General features: G+C 38.9%; 1 protein-coding gene across 1 annotated transcript; it reads right to left on the bottom strand.

The window, feature by feature from the left end:
- Positions 1 to 3,603: 3,603 nt before the first annotated feature.
- Positions 3,604 to 4,536, bottom strand: LOC131838031 (olfactory receptor 2AG1-like). The gene has a single exon (XM_059183704.1). The coding sequence runs from the start codon at positions 4,534 to 4,536 to the stop codon at positions 3,604 to 3,606; it is 933 nt and encodes a 310-aa protein (XP_059039687.1).
- Between the last annotated feature and the right edge of the window lie 12,584 nt (positions 4,537 to 17,120).

Raw genomic sequence — 17,120 nt, 5'->3', positions numbered from 1 at the left:
AAAAATAATGAATACTGTTATGCTGAAAATAAATAAATTAATTTTTTTAAAAAAGCTTTTGCACAACAAAGGAAACAGTCAATGAAAACAAAAGACATCGGACAGAATGGGAGAAGATATTTGCAAATGACATATCAGATAAAGGGCTAGAATATAAAATCTATACAGATCTGATCAAACTCAACACCCAAAGGCCAATTAACCCAATCAAGAAATGGGTAGAGGACTTGAACAGACATTTCTGCAAAGAAGACATCCAAATGGCCAACAGACACATGAAAAAGTGTTCCACATCACTTGGCATCAGAGTAATACAAATCAAAACCCAGAGAGTTACCACCTCACACCAGTCAGAATTGCTAAAATTTACAATCGGGATATGACAGGTGTTGTCAAGGATCGAAGAAAGGAGAACCCTTCTACACTGTTGGTGTGAATGCAAGCTGGTACAGCCACTCTGGAAAACAGTATGGAGGTTCCTCAAAAAGTTGAAAATGGAGCTATCCTATGATGCAGCAATGGAACTACTGGGTGCTTACCTTAAAGATTCAAATGTAGTGATCTAAAGGGGCACTTGCACCAGAATATTTATAGCAGCAATGTCCACCATAGTTAAACTTTGCAAAGAGCCTAGATATCCATCAACAGATGAATGGATTAAAAAGATGTGGTATATACAACAGAATATTATGCAGCCATCAAGCAAAATAAATCTTGCCATTTGCAATGATGTGGATGGAACTAGAGGGTATTGTGCTAAGTGAAATAAGTCAATCAGAGAGGAACAGTTATCATATGATCTCACTGATGTGAGGAATTTGAGAAACAAGACAGAGTATCATAGGGGAATGGAGGAAAAAATATGAAACAAAAGGAAAGCAGAGAGGGAGATAAACCATGAGAGACTCTTATTCTCAGGAAACAAACGGAGGGTTGCTGGAGGAGAGGGGGATGAGAGGGTGGGGTAGTTGGGTGATGGACACTGGGGAGGGTACGTGCTATGGTGAATGCTGTGACTTGTGTAAGACTGATGAATCACAGACCTGTACCCTGGAACAAAGAATGTATTATATGTTCATTTTAAAAAAAACCTACAAAGACAAACAATAACACCTGTCAGAGAATTCAGGTGTTTTCTGTGAAGGTTGTTTGGAAAAAGGAAAGAACATGACAGAAATGCATATAAACTACTAGTAGTTAATAAGGCTGCCTGCATGATCATTTAACAAGGTCAGTTGGTCTAAAATTTGTGCAAATATCAAGGTCTGCTCCCCTGACATGGGACTTGCTTAGCCTTCCCACTTGAAACTTTCTTTTCTTTGGTTCATATGTTGGTCTAGTATGGACTCCCCAGTCAGAGGTCTGTCAGTCCAAAACTGGTAAAAACACCTGGGCTCATTTAACTTAGTAGCTACGTGGGAAAACAGATAGCAACTTTTAAATAGACCATGATGAATTTTTTTTAATAAATTACCTGATGGAAAAAATATTTAAAAGCATTTGATATTATGGTGAACTACAAAAACAGCAAATATAAATACTAAATTGAACAAGTGTCCTTTACATCTTTGGACTCCATGGACTCTGGAAGGGGAGAGGATGGTATACTGACCCTGCCCAAAACTGACTGCATAATGGTTAAATTAGGGGGTTTGGTCATCAAGTAGAATAGGGCTTGAATTTTTTTTTAATCCAGTTACAAAGTAGAAAAAATAACTTCAGTTGCACCCTTGGGTATCCAAACTCAATAAACCTGCATACTTCTAGGGTATTTTAAAGCTGATACTTACATTCTTACTTAGCCTTACAATAACTATATTGTAGGTACTATTAGTCCCTGCTTCTTTATCATTCATCATTAAAACTGTATTAAGGCTATTAAGTGCCTAAATCTGTACTAGCCTCTAGATATTTCCTGTAATACTGGATTCTTGTGCCTTACCCAACATCTACTGGGCTCAAATTAACACTAATAATTTTAATGTCAACAAAGTTCTAGATGGTGGAATCTGACAGCTACTTACATTTCAGCATGTAGATACCTCACATGCATGCAGATGCAATCTGGAAATATGGGGTTATTTTATGGAGTGACTAGTGGGCCTTTGGAGCTAGTAGATAAAAGTTCTACATGGAATAAACAATTCTGAAAAACATAGTCTGTAGGTTTTTAGAATCTCTTGGAATTTACTGAACCTCAATTGTACATAGCAGTGACCAGCCTCCTTCTTTATGTCATTTTTCCCAGTTCCTCAACCTACTCCTTCCCAAATAAAATATCCATACACAAGTGTGGTAAAAAAAAAAAGGCATTTGATAATGAAATATCACCTTAAACACAAGATAATATCTAGGATCAGAAAGACAAGAAATAAGTGTTGGTGCAGATGTGGAGAAAAAAGAAAACTTTGTGCAATGTTGGTGGGAATGTAAATTGGTGCAGCCACTGTGGAAACAGTATGGAGATTCCTCAAAAAGTTGAAACAGAAATAATATATGATTCAGTAGTTCCACTAACAGTTACTTACACAAAGAAAACAAAAACACTAATTCATAAAGATATAAATGTACCTGTGTTTATACCTGTGTTATTTACAGGAGCCAAGATAATAAAAGCAATCCAAGTACCTGTTGATTGTGGCGCATATATATATATATATATATATTAATCAGCCATAAAAAGGAATGAAATCTTGCCATTTATGGCAATATGGATGGACCTTGAGGGTATAATCCTAAGTGAAATAAGTCGGAGAAAGACAAATACCATATGATTTCACTTATATGTGGAATTTTAAAACAAAAGAAAAGAATAAAGAGACAACAAAAACAAACTATATGGTTTCACTTATTTGTGGAGCATAACAAATAGCATGGAGGACAAGGGGATATGGAGAGGAGAAGGGAGTTGGGGGAAATTGGTGGAGGTGAACCATGAGAGACCATGGACTCTGAAAAACAATCTGAGGGTTTTGAAGGGGTGGGGGTGGGAGGTTGGGGGAACCAAGTGGTGGGTATTAGAGAGGGCACGGATTGCATGGAGCACTGGGTGTGGTGCAAAAATAATGAATAGTGTTATGCTGAAAATAAATTTAAAAATGTAAAAAAAAAACCACAAACCATAAATACAGAGCATGGTTGCCAGAGCATTGGGGGAGGGGGTAGTTGAATGATGGTGAAAATGGTTAAAGAGCAGTGAGAGATACAGGCTTCAGTTATAGAATAAATAAGTCACCAGGATAAAAGGTACAGTGGGGATAAAGGGCATGTACTCCATAGCACTGTAATAGTGTTGTACAATAACAGATGATAGCTACATTTTGTGGTGACCATCCCATAAAATACAGACCGAGTCAAATCACTATGCTGCATACCTGAAACTAATGTAAGATTCTATGTCAACTGTACTTCCAAAAATACAATAAAATGGTAGAAATACAGACACATTAATTCATTTGACAAATCAAATTATATTCCTTCATCTTACTATTAGAAGATACACTTTGCAGTACAGTACTTTCGCCATGGAAAATTAGCAGAAATCTTTGAAGAGAAATGAACTCTGAGGGACAGCCAGAAGCTCTCCCTAGATGCTGGAGTGTGTCACAGCTTGTATTTTCCCAGGACTCTTTTCAAGGCTCCCATAACTTCCTTATTCCTCAGGCTGTAGATAAGGGGGTTCAGGGCTGGAGTGACAACTGTGTAGAAAAGTGAGATGATGTTGTCTTGCTTAGGGCTATGGAGTGAACTGGGAAGGACATACATAAATGTGGCAGCTCCATAGAACATCCCAACCACCATCAGGTGGGAAGAGCAGGTAACAAGGGCTTTCTGCTTCCCCTCACTTGAAGGCATCCGAAATACAGTACACAGGATTAGTGCATAAGAGGAAATGATAGTAAAAAGAGGGGGCATCAGGAAGGTTACACCCATCACATACACAAACAGTTCATATCTAGAGGTATGTGCACAGGCCAACTTCAGCAAAGGTGGGATCTCACAGAGCAGGTGCCTGATCTTCCGGGACATGCAGAAGGGATAGTGCATGGTATACACAGTATAAACAAAGGCACTTATGGATGCCAATACCCAGGCTGTGGCCACCATGAACCAGCAGACCTTTGGCCTCATGAAGACCATGTAGTTCAGAGGATGACAAATGGCCACATATCTGTCATAGGCCATGAAGGCCAGTAGCAGATCCTCTGCACCACCCAACATCAATGCCAGAAACATCTGAAGGGCACAGCCCACAAAGGAGATGGTGTTTTCATTGAGCAGAAAATCCATGACAGCCTTGGGAGTGACAACAGATGTAAAGAGGAGATCCATGAGTGAGAGCTGCCTGAGCAGGAAGTACATGGGCACGTGGAGCCGGGAATCCACTGTAATGACCAAGAGCAGCAGGCCATTGCTGGTCAGGGCCAACATGTACAGGACTGTGATTGTGGCACAGAGCAGTTCAGGAGACCCACTGTCATTCAGAATCCCCATCAATATAAAGCCACTTCCCAAGGTGGAGTTCCAGTGCTCCATTCTGTGTTGTTTCTTTAGTTTCCTAGAATCAAATACATTCTCAGTGAATTTTTGCTAAGGTGGTCCCTAGTTTGTAACATCACAGGCTCCTGATGATGGCCAACATGAATCCAATGAGGCAATGTCTTTCCTACCGGAAATGGACTTTACCTGTTAACCTCTCAGTTTCTGACACTTTTAATTCTTCCTAAATGAAATATCCATCTGAATGGAGATCAGACATCACAGTAACTTAATATTAAGACATCAGTACACAAAAATGTTATTCAGGACATCAAACTTTGATATGTATCTTTCCACAATAATTAAATCATTTCTCTAGAAATCAATATCCTAGAATCCAAGGCCTTGGTTATTTTTGTACCTATGTTTTAAGTAAACTGTTTATCTAATGATTTAAATACTCACTTAGTGTCCTAACAACCTGTTCTGAATATAAAGTTCTAAAGCCAGTACAGAAGTGTGATTTCAACAAAGCACTTCCCCTGTATTTTCCTTATAACTTATGTTCAAGTTTGTTTGTAGCATTCAAGGCTATAGATATAAGTCTCATAGGAAGAGCTAAAATAGATCCACCTTAGTCACTTCCCTGGACCAGCTCCATACTCCATGTGTTTGAGGGAGAAGGGATTCCATGCTCTCTGAGACTAGGGGATGGAGTGTTTGACATGTATTGCCTTTATGAGCTAAAACTTTAAGATCAATGACAACATAGGTGTTTCTTTACTGGTTATGCAAACAAGGGAGCCTGGGAGAACTCAAAGATCTGATAACTAATGAGGCCCTGCCCAGGAAGATCAGAGTGTTTGTGTTTAGGAGAAAGGATGAAAGCTGCTCTTAACAAAAGAGTATGTGTTGCATGTTGTAATCAGGCTCAATAATTCTATCTGCACTCTATTACACCTGACTGAGATCCCCAATCTCCTTCCTGCAGGGCCAGAGTGTCTACATTGGATTGAATGGCCACAGGATAGACAGGATGAATTCCTGTTCTGGAAAGCATTAGAGCATATCACAGGCATATCATTGGCTCTTAGATGGTCCTTTGATTTGGAGGCATTTATTACCAGATAGGTGCAAAAATCCCATATCAGAGGCCAGCAAGCCTGGGCTCTAAGGACAGGTACTTATACTTCTACCAGGAAGTGGTCATTCAGACCTGGGATGTGGCACAGACTCTTTCTTCATTTTCATGGGTTTTTCATGTTTAGGAAACTAGGAATATAGGTCATTAGGATAGGGGACAGATTCCAAAGCACTAGAGATTCTGAAAGACAATGTAGCTTAAGCTCTTAGGATCTGCTTTGGTCTCCGGTTTCAAAACTCAACATACCTAGAGGCTGCAGACTTCCCTGAAAAAAGAGAGAAAGGCTTTACCTCAGATAGTGATAAGACAAGCTGCCAAACCATGCAACCTGCCTCGGGGTTGTTTGAGAGTCAAGGATTTTCCTGTAGAAATGCAGAAAGAGTACGTTTTTCCAGGAGTGTCCGACTGGTTTAAAATTTGCCAAGTTGGGTTAAGAGTTTGAGGAGTCTGACCAACACAGATGTCAGGGCCACTTTTTCTGGTCCTTCTATTCCTCCACAGGTCTGCTACAGAGATGTAATAGAGACAGAGGGCTAATACAGTCTTGGGTAGTTTCTGTGAAGCTCTTACTTCAGAGGTGGATTTCCTGTTCTCACACCTGTGGAGAATTAGGAGATGCTGCTTCTATCACTCAGGATCCCATGTCGAGAACCCATCCAGCATCCAGCTCTGGAGAAGTCGTCAGACTGAGTTCTTGGGTCCAGATGCTCAGACTGTCATTTACTCTTGTTAAGATCTGGGAGCAAAGAGGAAAGCAGCAGGAATCTGGGGGAAGTAGATATTGGAAGAGCTGCCCCAGGGAGGCCCTGCCATGCCTAGCCTCACTGCCCCTGGGGAGAACAGTGAACCAGGGCCCTGTCCTTGGGGAAGCTGTTCTGGCTCCATATCCCATGACCCCACCCTCTCTGCTTTATTCCATGCCTACCATTCCCAGGGACTTCTCATCTCAGCTGAAAGGGCCTCCCCTGGAAATGCTGGTCCACAAAACAGAATGTTAATGAGTCCTGTTGGGTATGTTTCCTGGCCTGGCATCTCTGTTCTGTTCTCTCACTAAATGAGCTCAGATGCTCCAGAGTTCTACCCTATCCTCAGGAGGCACTAATGGCCCATTTCTAAATTGCTGATTGGATAGACCAGGAAGCAAGGGTCCATTTCATGGTGAAGGCTCTGCCCCATATATTAAGGTGAGTTTTGTGTCAGCCATAGGACACTCCCAAAGTGTATTCTGTGGAGAAGTTGGCCTTGTAGTTATTACCAGGATTCTAAATCCTCAGGTTCATTCCCTGTCCTGCTTGGTCTGTCATTTACATTTTTTCTTGTGTCCTAAGCTCTCCCTCCAACTTCATTCAGCTTCCAAATATGATAAAGATTTCCCTGTTCAAACAAACAATCAAATAACAATTTGGCTTTTCTTTCCTTTATGGACTGTATCTCAAAATCCCCTCCACATTTGCCATAAACTTTTTCAAAAAGCATTTATAATAACTGGGTCTTCTTCTACTCTCGACTGCTCATTCATTATAGGTGAAGATAACATTTTCCACTTGCTACATTACAGAACCCAGAAATAACAGTATCATAACCTAATCAGACAACCCAGAAATAATAATGGCATAACCCAATAAAATTGTATTTCTCACTTATTGACAGTTTAGTGCATATTTCTTCTTTGGGGAGTTGTCTTTAACTGTTCTCCTGTATGGGGTGGTGTGGAGACCCAGAGTGTTTCCATTGATGGAGCCAGTCAACATTTCCAATAGGTGATACTCAGGTTGACAAAAATCCTTTCCATTCTGGGTAATCTGAAAGGAAAAATATCCTACTCCACTGAGTGTGGGTGTTTTTACAGCTCAGACTTCACTTCATGGCACACTTTGTGGCAAACTTCACTTCTTCATTATATTCTACAGCACATTTCCATCACCTCCTGCCAAATACTGTACCTGAGCTGAACTGACATACTTTGTCTCAAGATCGCCAAAGTCCTCTTTGCAAAATCAATAGTATTTATTATATTGTGTTATTCGGTTTGGTTTTTTTTTTTGAATAATTTTTTATTTTTTATAAACATATATTTTTATCCCCAGGGGTACAGGTCTGTGAATCACCAGGTTTACACACTTCACAGCACTCACCAAAGCACATACCCACCCGAATGTCCATAATCCCACCACCTCCTACCAAACCCCCTCCCCACAGCAACCCTCAGTTTGTTTTGTGAGATTAAGAGTCACTTATGGTTTGTCTCCCTCCCAATCCCATATTGTTTCATTGATTCTTCTCCTACCCACTTAAGCCCCCATGTTGCATCACCACTTCCTCATATCAGGGAGATCATATGATAGTTGTCTTTCTCTGCTTGACTTATTTCGCTAAGCATGATACGCTCTAGTTCCATCCATGTTGTCGCAAATGGCAAGATTTCTTTTGATGGCTGCATAGTATTCCATTGTGTATATATACCACATCTTCTTGATCCATTCATCTGTTGATGGACATCTAGGTTCTTTCCATAGTTTGGCTATTGTGGACATTGCTGCTATAAACATTTGAGTGCACGTGCCCCTTTGGATCACTACGTTTGTATCTTTAGGGTAAATACCCAATAGTGCAATTGCTGGGTCATAGGGCAGTTCTATTTTCAACATTTTGAGGAACCTCCATGCTGTTTTCCAGAGTGGCTGCACCAGCTTGCATTCCCACCAACAGTGTAGGAGGGTTCCCCTTTCTCCGCATCCTCGCCAGCATCTGTCATTTCCTGACTTGTTGATTTTAGCCATTCTGACTGGTGTGAGGTGATATCTCATTGTGGTTTTGATTTGTATTTCCCTGATGCCGAGTGATATGGAGCACTTTTTCATGTGTCTGTTGGCCATCTGGATGTCTTCTTTGCAGAAATGTCTGTTCATGTCCTCTGCCCATTTCTTGATTGGATTATTTGTTCATTGGGTGTTGAGTTTGCTAAGTTCTTTATAGATTCTGGATACTAGTCCTTTATCTGATATGTCGTTTGCAAATATCTTCTCCCATTCTGTCAGTTGTCTTTTGATTTTGTTAACTGTTTCCTTTGCTGTGCAAAAGCTTTTGATCTTGATGAAATCCCAATAGTTCATTTTTGCCCTTGCTTCCCTTGCCTTTGACGATGTTCCTAGGAAGATGTTGCTGCGGCTGAGGTCGAAGAGGTTGCTGCCTGTGTTCTTCTCAAGGATTTTGATGGATTCCTTTTGCACATTGAGGTCCTTCATCCATTTTGAGTCTATTTTTGTGTGTGGTGTAAGGAAATGGTCCAATTTCATTTTTCTGCATGTGGCTGTCCAATTTTCCCAGCACCATTTATTGAAGAGGCTGTCTTTTTTCCACTGGACATTCTTTCCTGCTTTGTCAAAGATGAGTTGACTGTAGAGTTGAGGGTCTATTTCTGGTCTCTCTATTCTGTTCCATTGATCTATGTGTCTGTTTTTGTGCCAGTACCATGCTGTCTTGATGATGACAGCTTTGTAATAGAGCTTGAAGTCCGGAATTGTGATGCCACCAACGTTGGCTTTCTTTTTCAATATCCCTTTGGCTATTCGAAGTCTTTTCTGGTTCCATATAAATTTTAGAATTATTTGTTCCATTTCTTTGAAAAAGATGGATGGTACTTTGATAGGAATTGCATTAAATGTGTAGATTGCTTTAGGTAGCATAGACATTTTCACAATATTTATTCTTCCAATCCAGGAGCATGGAACATTTTTCCATTTCTTTGTGTCTTCCTCAATTTCTTTCATGAATACTTTATAGTTTTCTGAGTATAGATTCTGTGCCTCTTTGGTTAGGTTTATTCCTAGGTATCTTATGGTTTGGGTGCAATTGTAAATGGGACTGACTCCTTAATTTCTCTTTCTTCTGTCTTGCTGTTGGTGTAGAGAAATGCAACTGATTTCTGTGCATTGATTTTATATCCTGACACTTTACTGAATTCCTGTACAAGTTCTAGCAGTTTTGGAGTGGAGTCTTTTGGGTTTTCCACATATAGTATCATATCATCTGCGAAGAGTGATAATTTGACTTCTTCTTTGCCGATTTGGATGCCTTTAATTTCCTTTTGTTGTCTGATTGCTGAGGCTAGGACCTCTAGTACTATGTTGAATAGCAGTGGTGATAATGGACATCCCTGCCGTGTTCCTGACCTTATCGGAAAAGCTTTCAGTTTTTCTCCATTGAGAATGATATTTGCGGTGGGTTTTTCATAGATGGCTTTGATGATATTGAGGTATGTGCCCTCTATCCCTACACTTTGAAGAGTTTTGATCAGGAAGGGATGCTGTACTTTGTCAAATGCTTTTTCAGCATCTATTGAGAGTATCATATGGTCCTTGTTTTTTCTTTTATTGATGTGTTGTATCACATTGACTGATTTGAGGATGTTGAAGCAACTTGCAGCTCTGGAATAAATCCCACTTGGTCGTGGTGAATAATCCTTTTAATGTACTGTTGAATCCTATTGGCTAGTATTTTGGTGAGTATTTTCGCATCTGTGTTTATCAAGGATATTGGTCTATAGCTCTCTTTTTTGATGAGATCCTTGTCTGGTTTTGGGATCAAGGTGATGCTGGCCTCATCAAATGAGTTTGGAAGTTTTCCTTCCATTTCTATTTTTTGGAACAGTTTCAGGAGAATAGGAATTGGTTCTTCTTTAAATGTTTGGTAGAATTCCCCCGGGAAGCCGTCTGGCCCTGGGCTTTTGTTTGTTTGGAGATTTTTAATGACTGTTTCAATCTCCTTACTGGTTATGGGTCTGTTCCGGCTTTCTATTTCTTCTTGGTTCAGTTGTGGTAGTTTATATGTTTCTAGGAATGCATCCATTTCTTCCAGATTGTCAAATTTATTGGCGTAGAGTTGCTCATAGTATGTTCTTATAATAGTTTGTATTTCTTTGGTGTAGTTGTGATCTCTCCTCTTTCATTCATGATTTTATTTATTTGGGTCCTTTCTCTTTTCTTTTTGATAAGTCTGGCCAGGGGTTTATCAATTTTATTAATTCTTTCAAAGAACCAGCTCCTAGTTTCGTTGATTTGTTCTATTGTTTTTTTGGTTTCTATTTCACTGATTTCTGCTCTGATCTTTATGATTTCTCTTCTCCTGCTAGGCTTAGGGTTTCTTTCTTGCTCTTTCTCCAGCTCCTTTAGGTGTACGGTTAGGTTGTGTACCTGAGACCTTTCTTGTTTCTTGAGAAAGGCTTGTACTGCTATATATTTTCCTCTCAGGACTGCCTTTGTTGTGTCCCACAGATTTTGAACCGTTGTATTTTCCTTATCATTTGTTTCCATGATTTTTTTCAATTCTTCTTTAATTTCCCGGTTGACCCATTCATTCTTTAGAAGGATGCTGTTTAGTCTCCATGTATTTGGGTTCTTTCCAAACTTCCTTTTGTGGTTGAGTTCTAGCTTTAGAGCATTGTGGTCTGAAAATATGCAGGGAATGATCCCAATCTTTTGATACCGGTTGAGTCCTGATTTAGGACTGAGGATGTGATCTATTCTGGAGAATGTTCCATGTGCACTAGAGAAGAATGTGTATTCTGTTGCTTTGGGATGAAATGTTCTGAATAAATCTGTGATGTCCATCTGGTCCAGTGTGTCGTTTAAGGCCTTTATTTCCTTGCTTATCTTTTGCTTGGATGATCTGTCCATTTCAGTGAGGGGAGTGTTAAAGTCCCCTACTATTATTGTATTATTGTTGATGTGTTTCTTTGATTTTGTTATTAATTGGTTTATATAGTTGGCTGCTCCCACGTTGGGGGCATAGATATTTGAAATTGTTAAATCTTCTTGTTGGACAGACCCTTTGAGTATGATATAGTGTCCTTCCTCATCTCTTATTATCTCGGTTTGTTTTAAACTCACTAAATTCCCATATTCCTCCTTCTAAGCTTTGTCTGTTCCATATTAACATAAATAATTTATTTTTCCTTCTGATCTCTGGGTTAATCTTGTAGCATACTACACTAACATATAAGTCCAGAAGGGCAGGAAGTAGGCCTGTTTTGTTCCCAATCACATTTCAAGCTTCTAGCAGAGTAACTGTATGGGATTGGTACCCAATCAATGTTTCCTAAATATGAATGGAAGTGTCCACCAAAGGTCCTCTCAAATCCCAACTAAAACATATATGAAAAACTGTCTTTTCAGGTCCTCAGTCCATTTTTTAATCAGAGGGTTGTTTGGTTGTGTGTTTTTTCTTTTTTGGTATTGAGCTGTATAAGTTCTTTATATATTTTTTGATATTAACACACCTGTTGAATATATCATTTGGAGTAATCTTCTCCCATTCACTAGGCTGCCTTTTGTTTTGTTGATGGTTTCTGCCATGGTAAAGAAGCCTTTTTTTTTTTTTCAGTGTAATCCCAGTAGATTATTTTTGCTTTTGTTTCCCTTTCCTGAAGAGACATATCCATAAGTATATTTCTAAGGCTTATGTTTCTTTTAGGAGTTTTGTGGTCAGGTCTCACATTTAGGTTCCTAATCCATTTGAGTATATTTCTGTGTTCAGTGTAAGAAAGTGGTCTGGTTTCATTCTTTTGCATCTAGCTGTCTAGTTTTCCTAGAACCATTAAATGAAAAGACTGTCTTTTCCCGCATTGTATGTTCATGCCTCTTTTGTTATAGATTAATCAGGTGAGTTTATTTCTGGGCTCTCTATTCTGTTTCATTGACATTGACCTGTATGTCTATTTTGGGGCCAAAGTTATACTGCTCATGTTACTATGTCTTTGCAGTATATCTTGAAACCAAGGATTGTGATAATTCCAGCATTGCATGACATTTTTCCAAAGAAGACATAGAGCCAACAGACACATGAAAAGATGGTCAATATCACAAATTATCAGGGAAATGCAATTCAAAACCACAAAAAGATATCACCTCACACTAATCAGAATGGCTAGTATCAAGACAATAATAAATAACAAGTATTCGTGAGGATGTGGAGAAAAGGGAACCCTCATACACTATTGGTGGGAATGTAAAATGGGTGCAACCACTATGGAAAACAATATGGAGTTTTCTCAAAAAAACTAAAAATAGAAATAGCATGTGATCCAGTAATTCCAGTATAGGTATTTACCCAAATAAATGAAAACACTAACTTGGAAAGACATGTATGTCCATTGTTTACTAAAACATTATTTACAAGAGCTAAGATAATGGAATCAACCCAAGTGTCCATCCATAGATGAATGGATACAAATGATTTAGCATGTATATATGCCATAAAAAAGAATGATATCTTGTCATTTCCAACAAAATGGATGGACCTAGAGAGTACTGTGTTAAGTGAAATACGTCAGACAGAGAAAGACAAATACTGCATGATTTCACTTGCTTGTGGAATCTAAAAAGCAAAACAGATTAACAAACAAACTAAAAAATAGACCCATAAATACAGAAAACAAACTTGATGATTGCCAGAGGAGAAGGGAGTTGGGGGATGGGAACATAAGTGAAGGGAATTAAGAGGTACAAACTTTCCTTTGTAAAATAAACAAGTCAGGGAGATGGAAAGTATAGCATTAGAGACATAATCAATAATATTTTAGTAACATTGTATGGTAATGGATGGTGACTATATTTATTGTGGTGAGTACAGAATAATGTATAAAATTGTAGAATCACTATGCTTATACTCAAAACTAATATAACAACATGTGTTGGAGCAGATGTGGAGAAAGGGGAACCCTCTTACACTGTTGGTGGGAATGCAAGTTGGTGCAGCCTATTTGGAGAACAGTGTGGAGATTCCTCAAGAAATTAAAAATACAATTTCCCTATGACCCTACCATTGTACTACTGGGTATTTACCCCAATGATTCAGATGTAGTGAAAAGAAGGGCCATCTGTACTGCAATATTTATAGCAGCAATGGCCACGGTCGCCAAACTGTGGAAAGAACCAAGATGCCCTTCAACGGATGAATGGATAAGGAAGATGTGGTCCATTTACACTATGGAGTATTATGCCTCCATCAGAAAGGATGAATACCCAACTTTTGTAGCAACATGGATGGAACTGGAAGAGATTATGCTGAGTGAAATAAGTCAAGCAGAGAGAGTCAATTATCATATGGTTTCACTTATTTGTGGAGCATAACAAATAGAGTGGAGGACATGGGGAGTTAGAATGGAAAAGGGAGTTGGGGGAAATTGGAAGAGGAGGTGAACCATGAGAGACTATGGACTCTGGAAAACAATCTGAGGGTTTTGAAGGGGCGGGCGGTGGGAGGTCGGGGTACCAGGTGGTGGGTGTTATAGAGGGCACGGATTGCATGGAGCACTGGGTGTGGTGAAAAAATAATGATAGTGTTATGCTGAAAATAAATAAGTTTTAAAAAAATTAAAAAAAAATAAAAATAAAAATAAAATTTTAAATAATAATAAATAGTAACAATTATCTATAATCCAATTTCACAATCTCTACATAGTATCTTTACCTTCTGTAATTGTTGTTAGATTAAATATTTGGTCTGGAAATCAGTAAGTCAGTAAACAAATAACAAATAAAATATCTATGAAAAGTATTTTATAAACTGACTTTGGGTCAGGAAAAACTAGAGATATGAAAAGTTATAGGTCAAGGTTTAGACAAAATGTCCACCAACTCTATAATTTAACAAAGGGTATATATATAAAAAACAAGTTTTTCTTCAAATTTGCAAATTTAAAATTTGACATACCCAAAGAATTTAGACTGAGTTGTATTTATGTCTAATTCCAGAATAAAGAGACTCTCCAGACCATAAAATAGAAAAATATCATCCAGTGGTACGGAAGCTAGTCCCAGTCAGAGCTTTCCACAGTTTTTACCTCCTCTTCTACCTCCTTCACTCAAATAACCAGAGGACACAGTTTTCAATTAACATCAAAGAACTGGGCAGATAGCATGCATCCGAGACAATTTGTAGCAAGAAAAACATAATTAGAAACAATGAGTGTGTCTTGGTTTAGAGTCCCTCAGAAGTTGATCCTGAGCAAGGACTTGAATGAAAAAGAGTTTATTTAGGAAGTTATTTCAGCAAAAATTAGTAGGATGGGGAGGAGGAACAGAAAAGCAAAAGAGCAAATAAAGGTTGTATCATTAAGCAAGTCACTGTGGGTGACTGGATCTTAATCCTCCTGGGCAACTCTGAGAAAGAGAGTAGAACATGTATCTCAGAGACATCACACCTAGGGTGTGAGGGACCTGGGGTATTTGTACACCAGCTTTCATCAGTCATCAATTAAGTTCTGGTTGCTGCAGGGGCATTAATTCCCTGGGCCATTCTGGCCTTCTGGGCATGTGAGCAAAACTGATCATATCAGGCAAAGAAAGTTTGTATGCAAAATATGTGGATAGTGGCTCTTGGAAGTCAAGCTGCCCTGAAATGATAAGGGTCAAAAGATTATGTGGAAGGCATTGCCCTAAGTGTTATATTATAAGACAGCAATATTTAATATAAAGAAGTGCTCATGATATGAGGAAGTTGAGAGGCAAAGTGGGGGTTTTAGGGGATAGGGAAGAAAAAAATGAAATAAGATGGAATAGAGAGGGAGACAAACCATTAGAGACTCTTTCTCACAAAACAAACTGAGGGTTGCTGGGGTAGGGATGTGGGGAGGGTGGTGGGGTTATGGACAGTGGGGAAGGTATGTGCTATGGTGAGTGCTGTGAAGTGTGTAAACCTGGCAATTCACAGACCTGTACCCTGGGGCTAATAATACATTATATGTTATTAAAAATTTAAAAAAAGATAAAGGAGTGCTCAGAGTTATAGTCATAAATTTACTAGAATGTACAAAATGATGAAGATATTTTTTAATTTATTTTTTATTTATTTTCAGCATAACAGTATTCATTATTTTTGCACCACACCTAGGGCTCCATGCAATCTGTGCCCTCTATAATACCCACCACCTGGTACCCTGACCTCCCCACCCCGCCCCTTCAAAACCCTCAGATTGTTTTGCAGAGTCCATTTTAAAAATGGATGAATGATAACTCTAATGGAGAATAAATAAATATAATATAGTATATTATTTTTAAATTGTACTACTTGACCGAATTTCCTAGAATTTCAGGTAGATATTGCATCTCCACTATTGTAGTGGAATAGAAATATTATTTGAATTCCAAAGATAAGACAGTATTTTCCATGTACCTCCAAATTCTAAACATGAGAGAGGACTTCCATGGAAGTGATCAAAAGAGAATTTATAGGCATTAAGCCCTAAACCCTTTCATGGTATAAAAGAGAGATAGTCAAAAGGTGGTGGAGAGGAATATCCTGAAGATATGTTTCAAGGAAGTCATTTACTTCTTCTTCCATGAGAAAATAAGGTGCTTCCCCTTACCTTAAGTGAAAACAGTTTCAAAGGTACTCCAGGAAAACTTCATGTGTCTTATCTGGAATTTGACTAATGTTAGAACAAGTACCTTCTTCACAAATAAAAAATCTAAAGGTCAATTATGGACTCACATAGTCTTCTTAGTTGAAGAGAAGACACTGCATTCCACATCCCATAATTGAACAAAATAGGATCAAGCATGTCTCCAATTAGCCGTATGTGAATCCTATGGAGAAGAATTAGCCAAGACTCTTTGTAAAGGTGACTCAGGCCAATAGAACTACCTGGTAGGTTTAGGTGACCTAAGAGAGGGGTAAACTATTAAGGGAGAGTCATATGTAACCAACTAAAAGAGTTAGGGCCTTTAAAGAGATGATTAAGTTAAAATTGGTCATTATGGTGTTCCCTAGTCTAATCTGAGTGGTATCCTTATAAGAAATGGAAATTAAAGACACACAAAGGGACGCCTGGGTGGTTCAGTTGGTTGGACGACTGCCTTCGGCTCAGGTCATGATCCCGGAATCCCAGGATCGAGTCCCGCATCAGGCACCCAGCTCCATGGGGAGTCTGCTTCTCCCTCTGACTTTCTCCTCACTCATGGTCTTTCTCACTGTCCCAGAAGACCCCCTTATGTCTGAACTAAACTCTGGCTTCTTAACCAGCAGAACCACAGTAAGCTCACAGGTGACTGTATAACAACTTGGGGGCCCTATGTCATTTAGCGGGTGAAGGATGCTAGCAATATATTCAGGAAGGTTAATCAAAATTTTTTTCTTGGTCCAACATTTCAAGGGTGATTTTATTCTCCATTGACATATTTCCCTCACAGAAAAACTGAAGAAAGAGTGCATAAGACAACAAAAAAGTGCACCTCCTCTCAGGACAGAACACAGCTCTCTTTTGTCCCAGAGGTAATGAAATCTTCTAAGAAAGGCATGAAGGTTTATACATATTGTGATGTCCTGGACACAACACTTGCACAAAATAGGCATTTAATGAATACTTGTGGAAAAGAAAATCAACTGAGGCATATAAAGTTAGGGAAAGAAAGAATGAGAATAGTAGAGGTATTGTTGTCGATCACAATCTTCCAAGCGCTTAAGAAAAATGTCAGAAATCACTACCTCTGAAGGTAGA

This window comes from Mustela lutreola, chromosome 1, assembly GCF_030435805.1.
Source record: "Mustela lutreola isolate mMusLut2 chromosome 1, mMusLut2.pri, whole genome shotgun sequence".
NCBI lineage: Eukaryota > Metazoa > Chordata > Mammalia > Carnivora > Mustelidae > Mustela > Mustela lutreola.
Note: the sequence above shows the minus strand (reverse complement) of the source record. Positions and strands in the feature narration are given on the sequence as shown.

Coding starts and splice junctions, on each gene's coding strand:
- LOC131838031 (XM_059183704.1), bottom strand. CDS start 4,536: ATGGAGCACTGGAACTCCACCTTGGGAAGTGGCTTTATATTGATGGGG.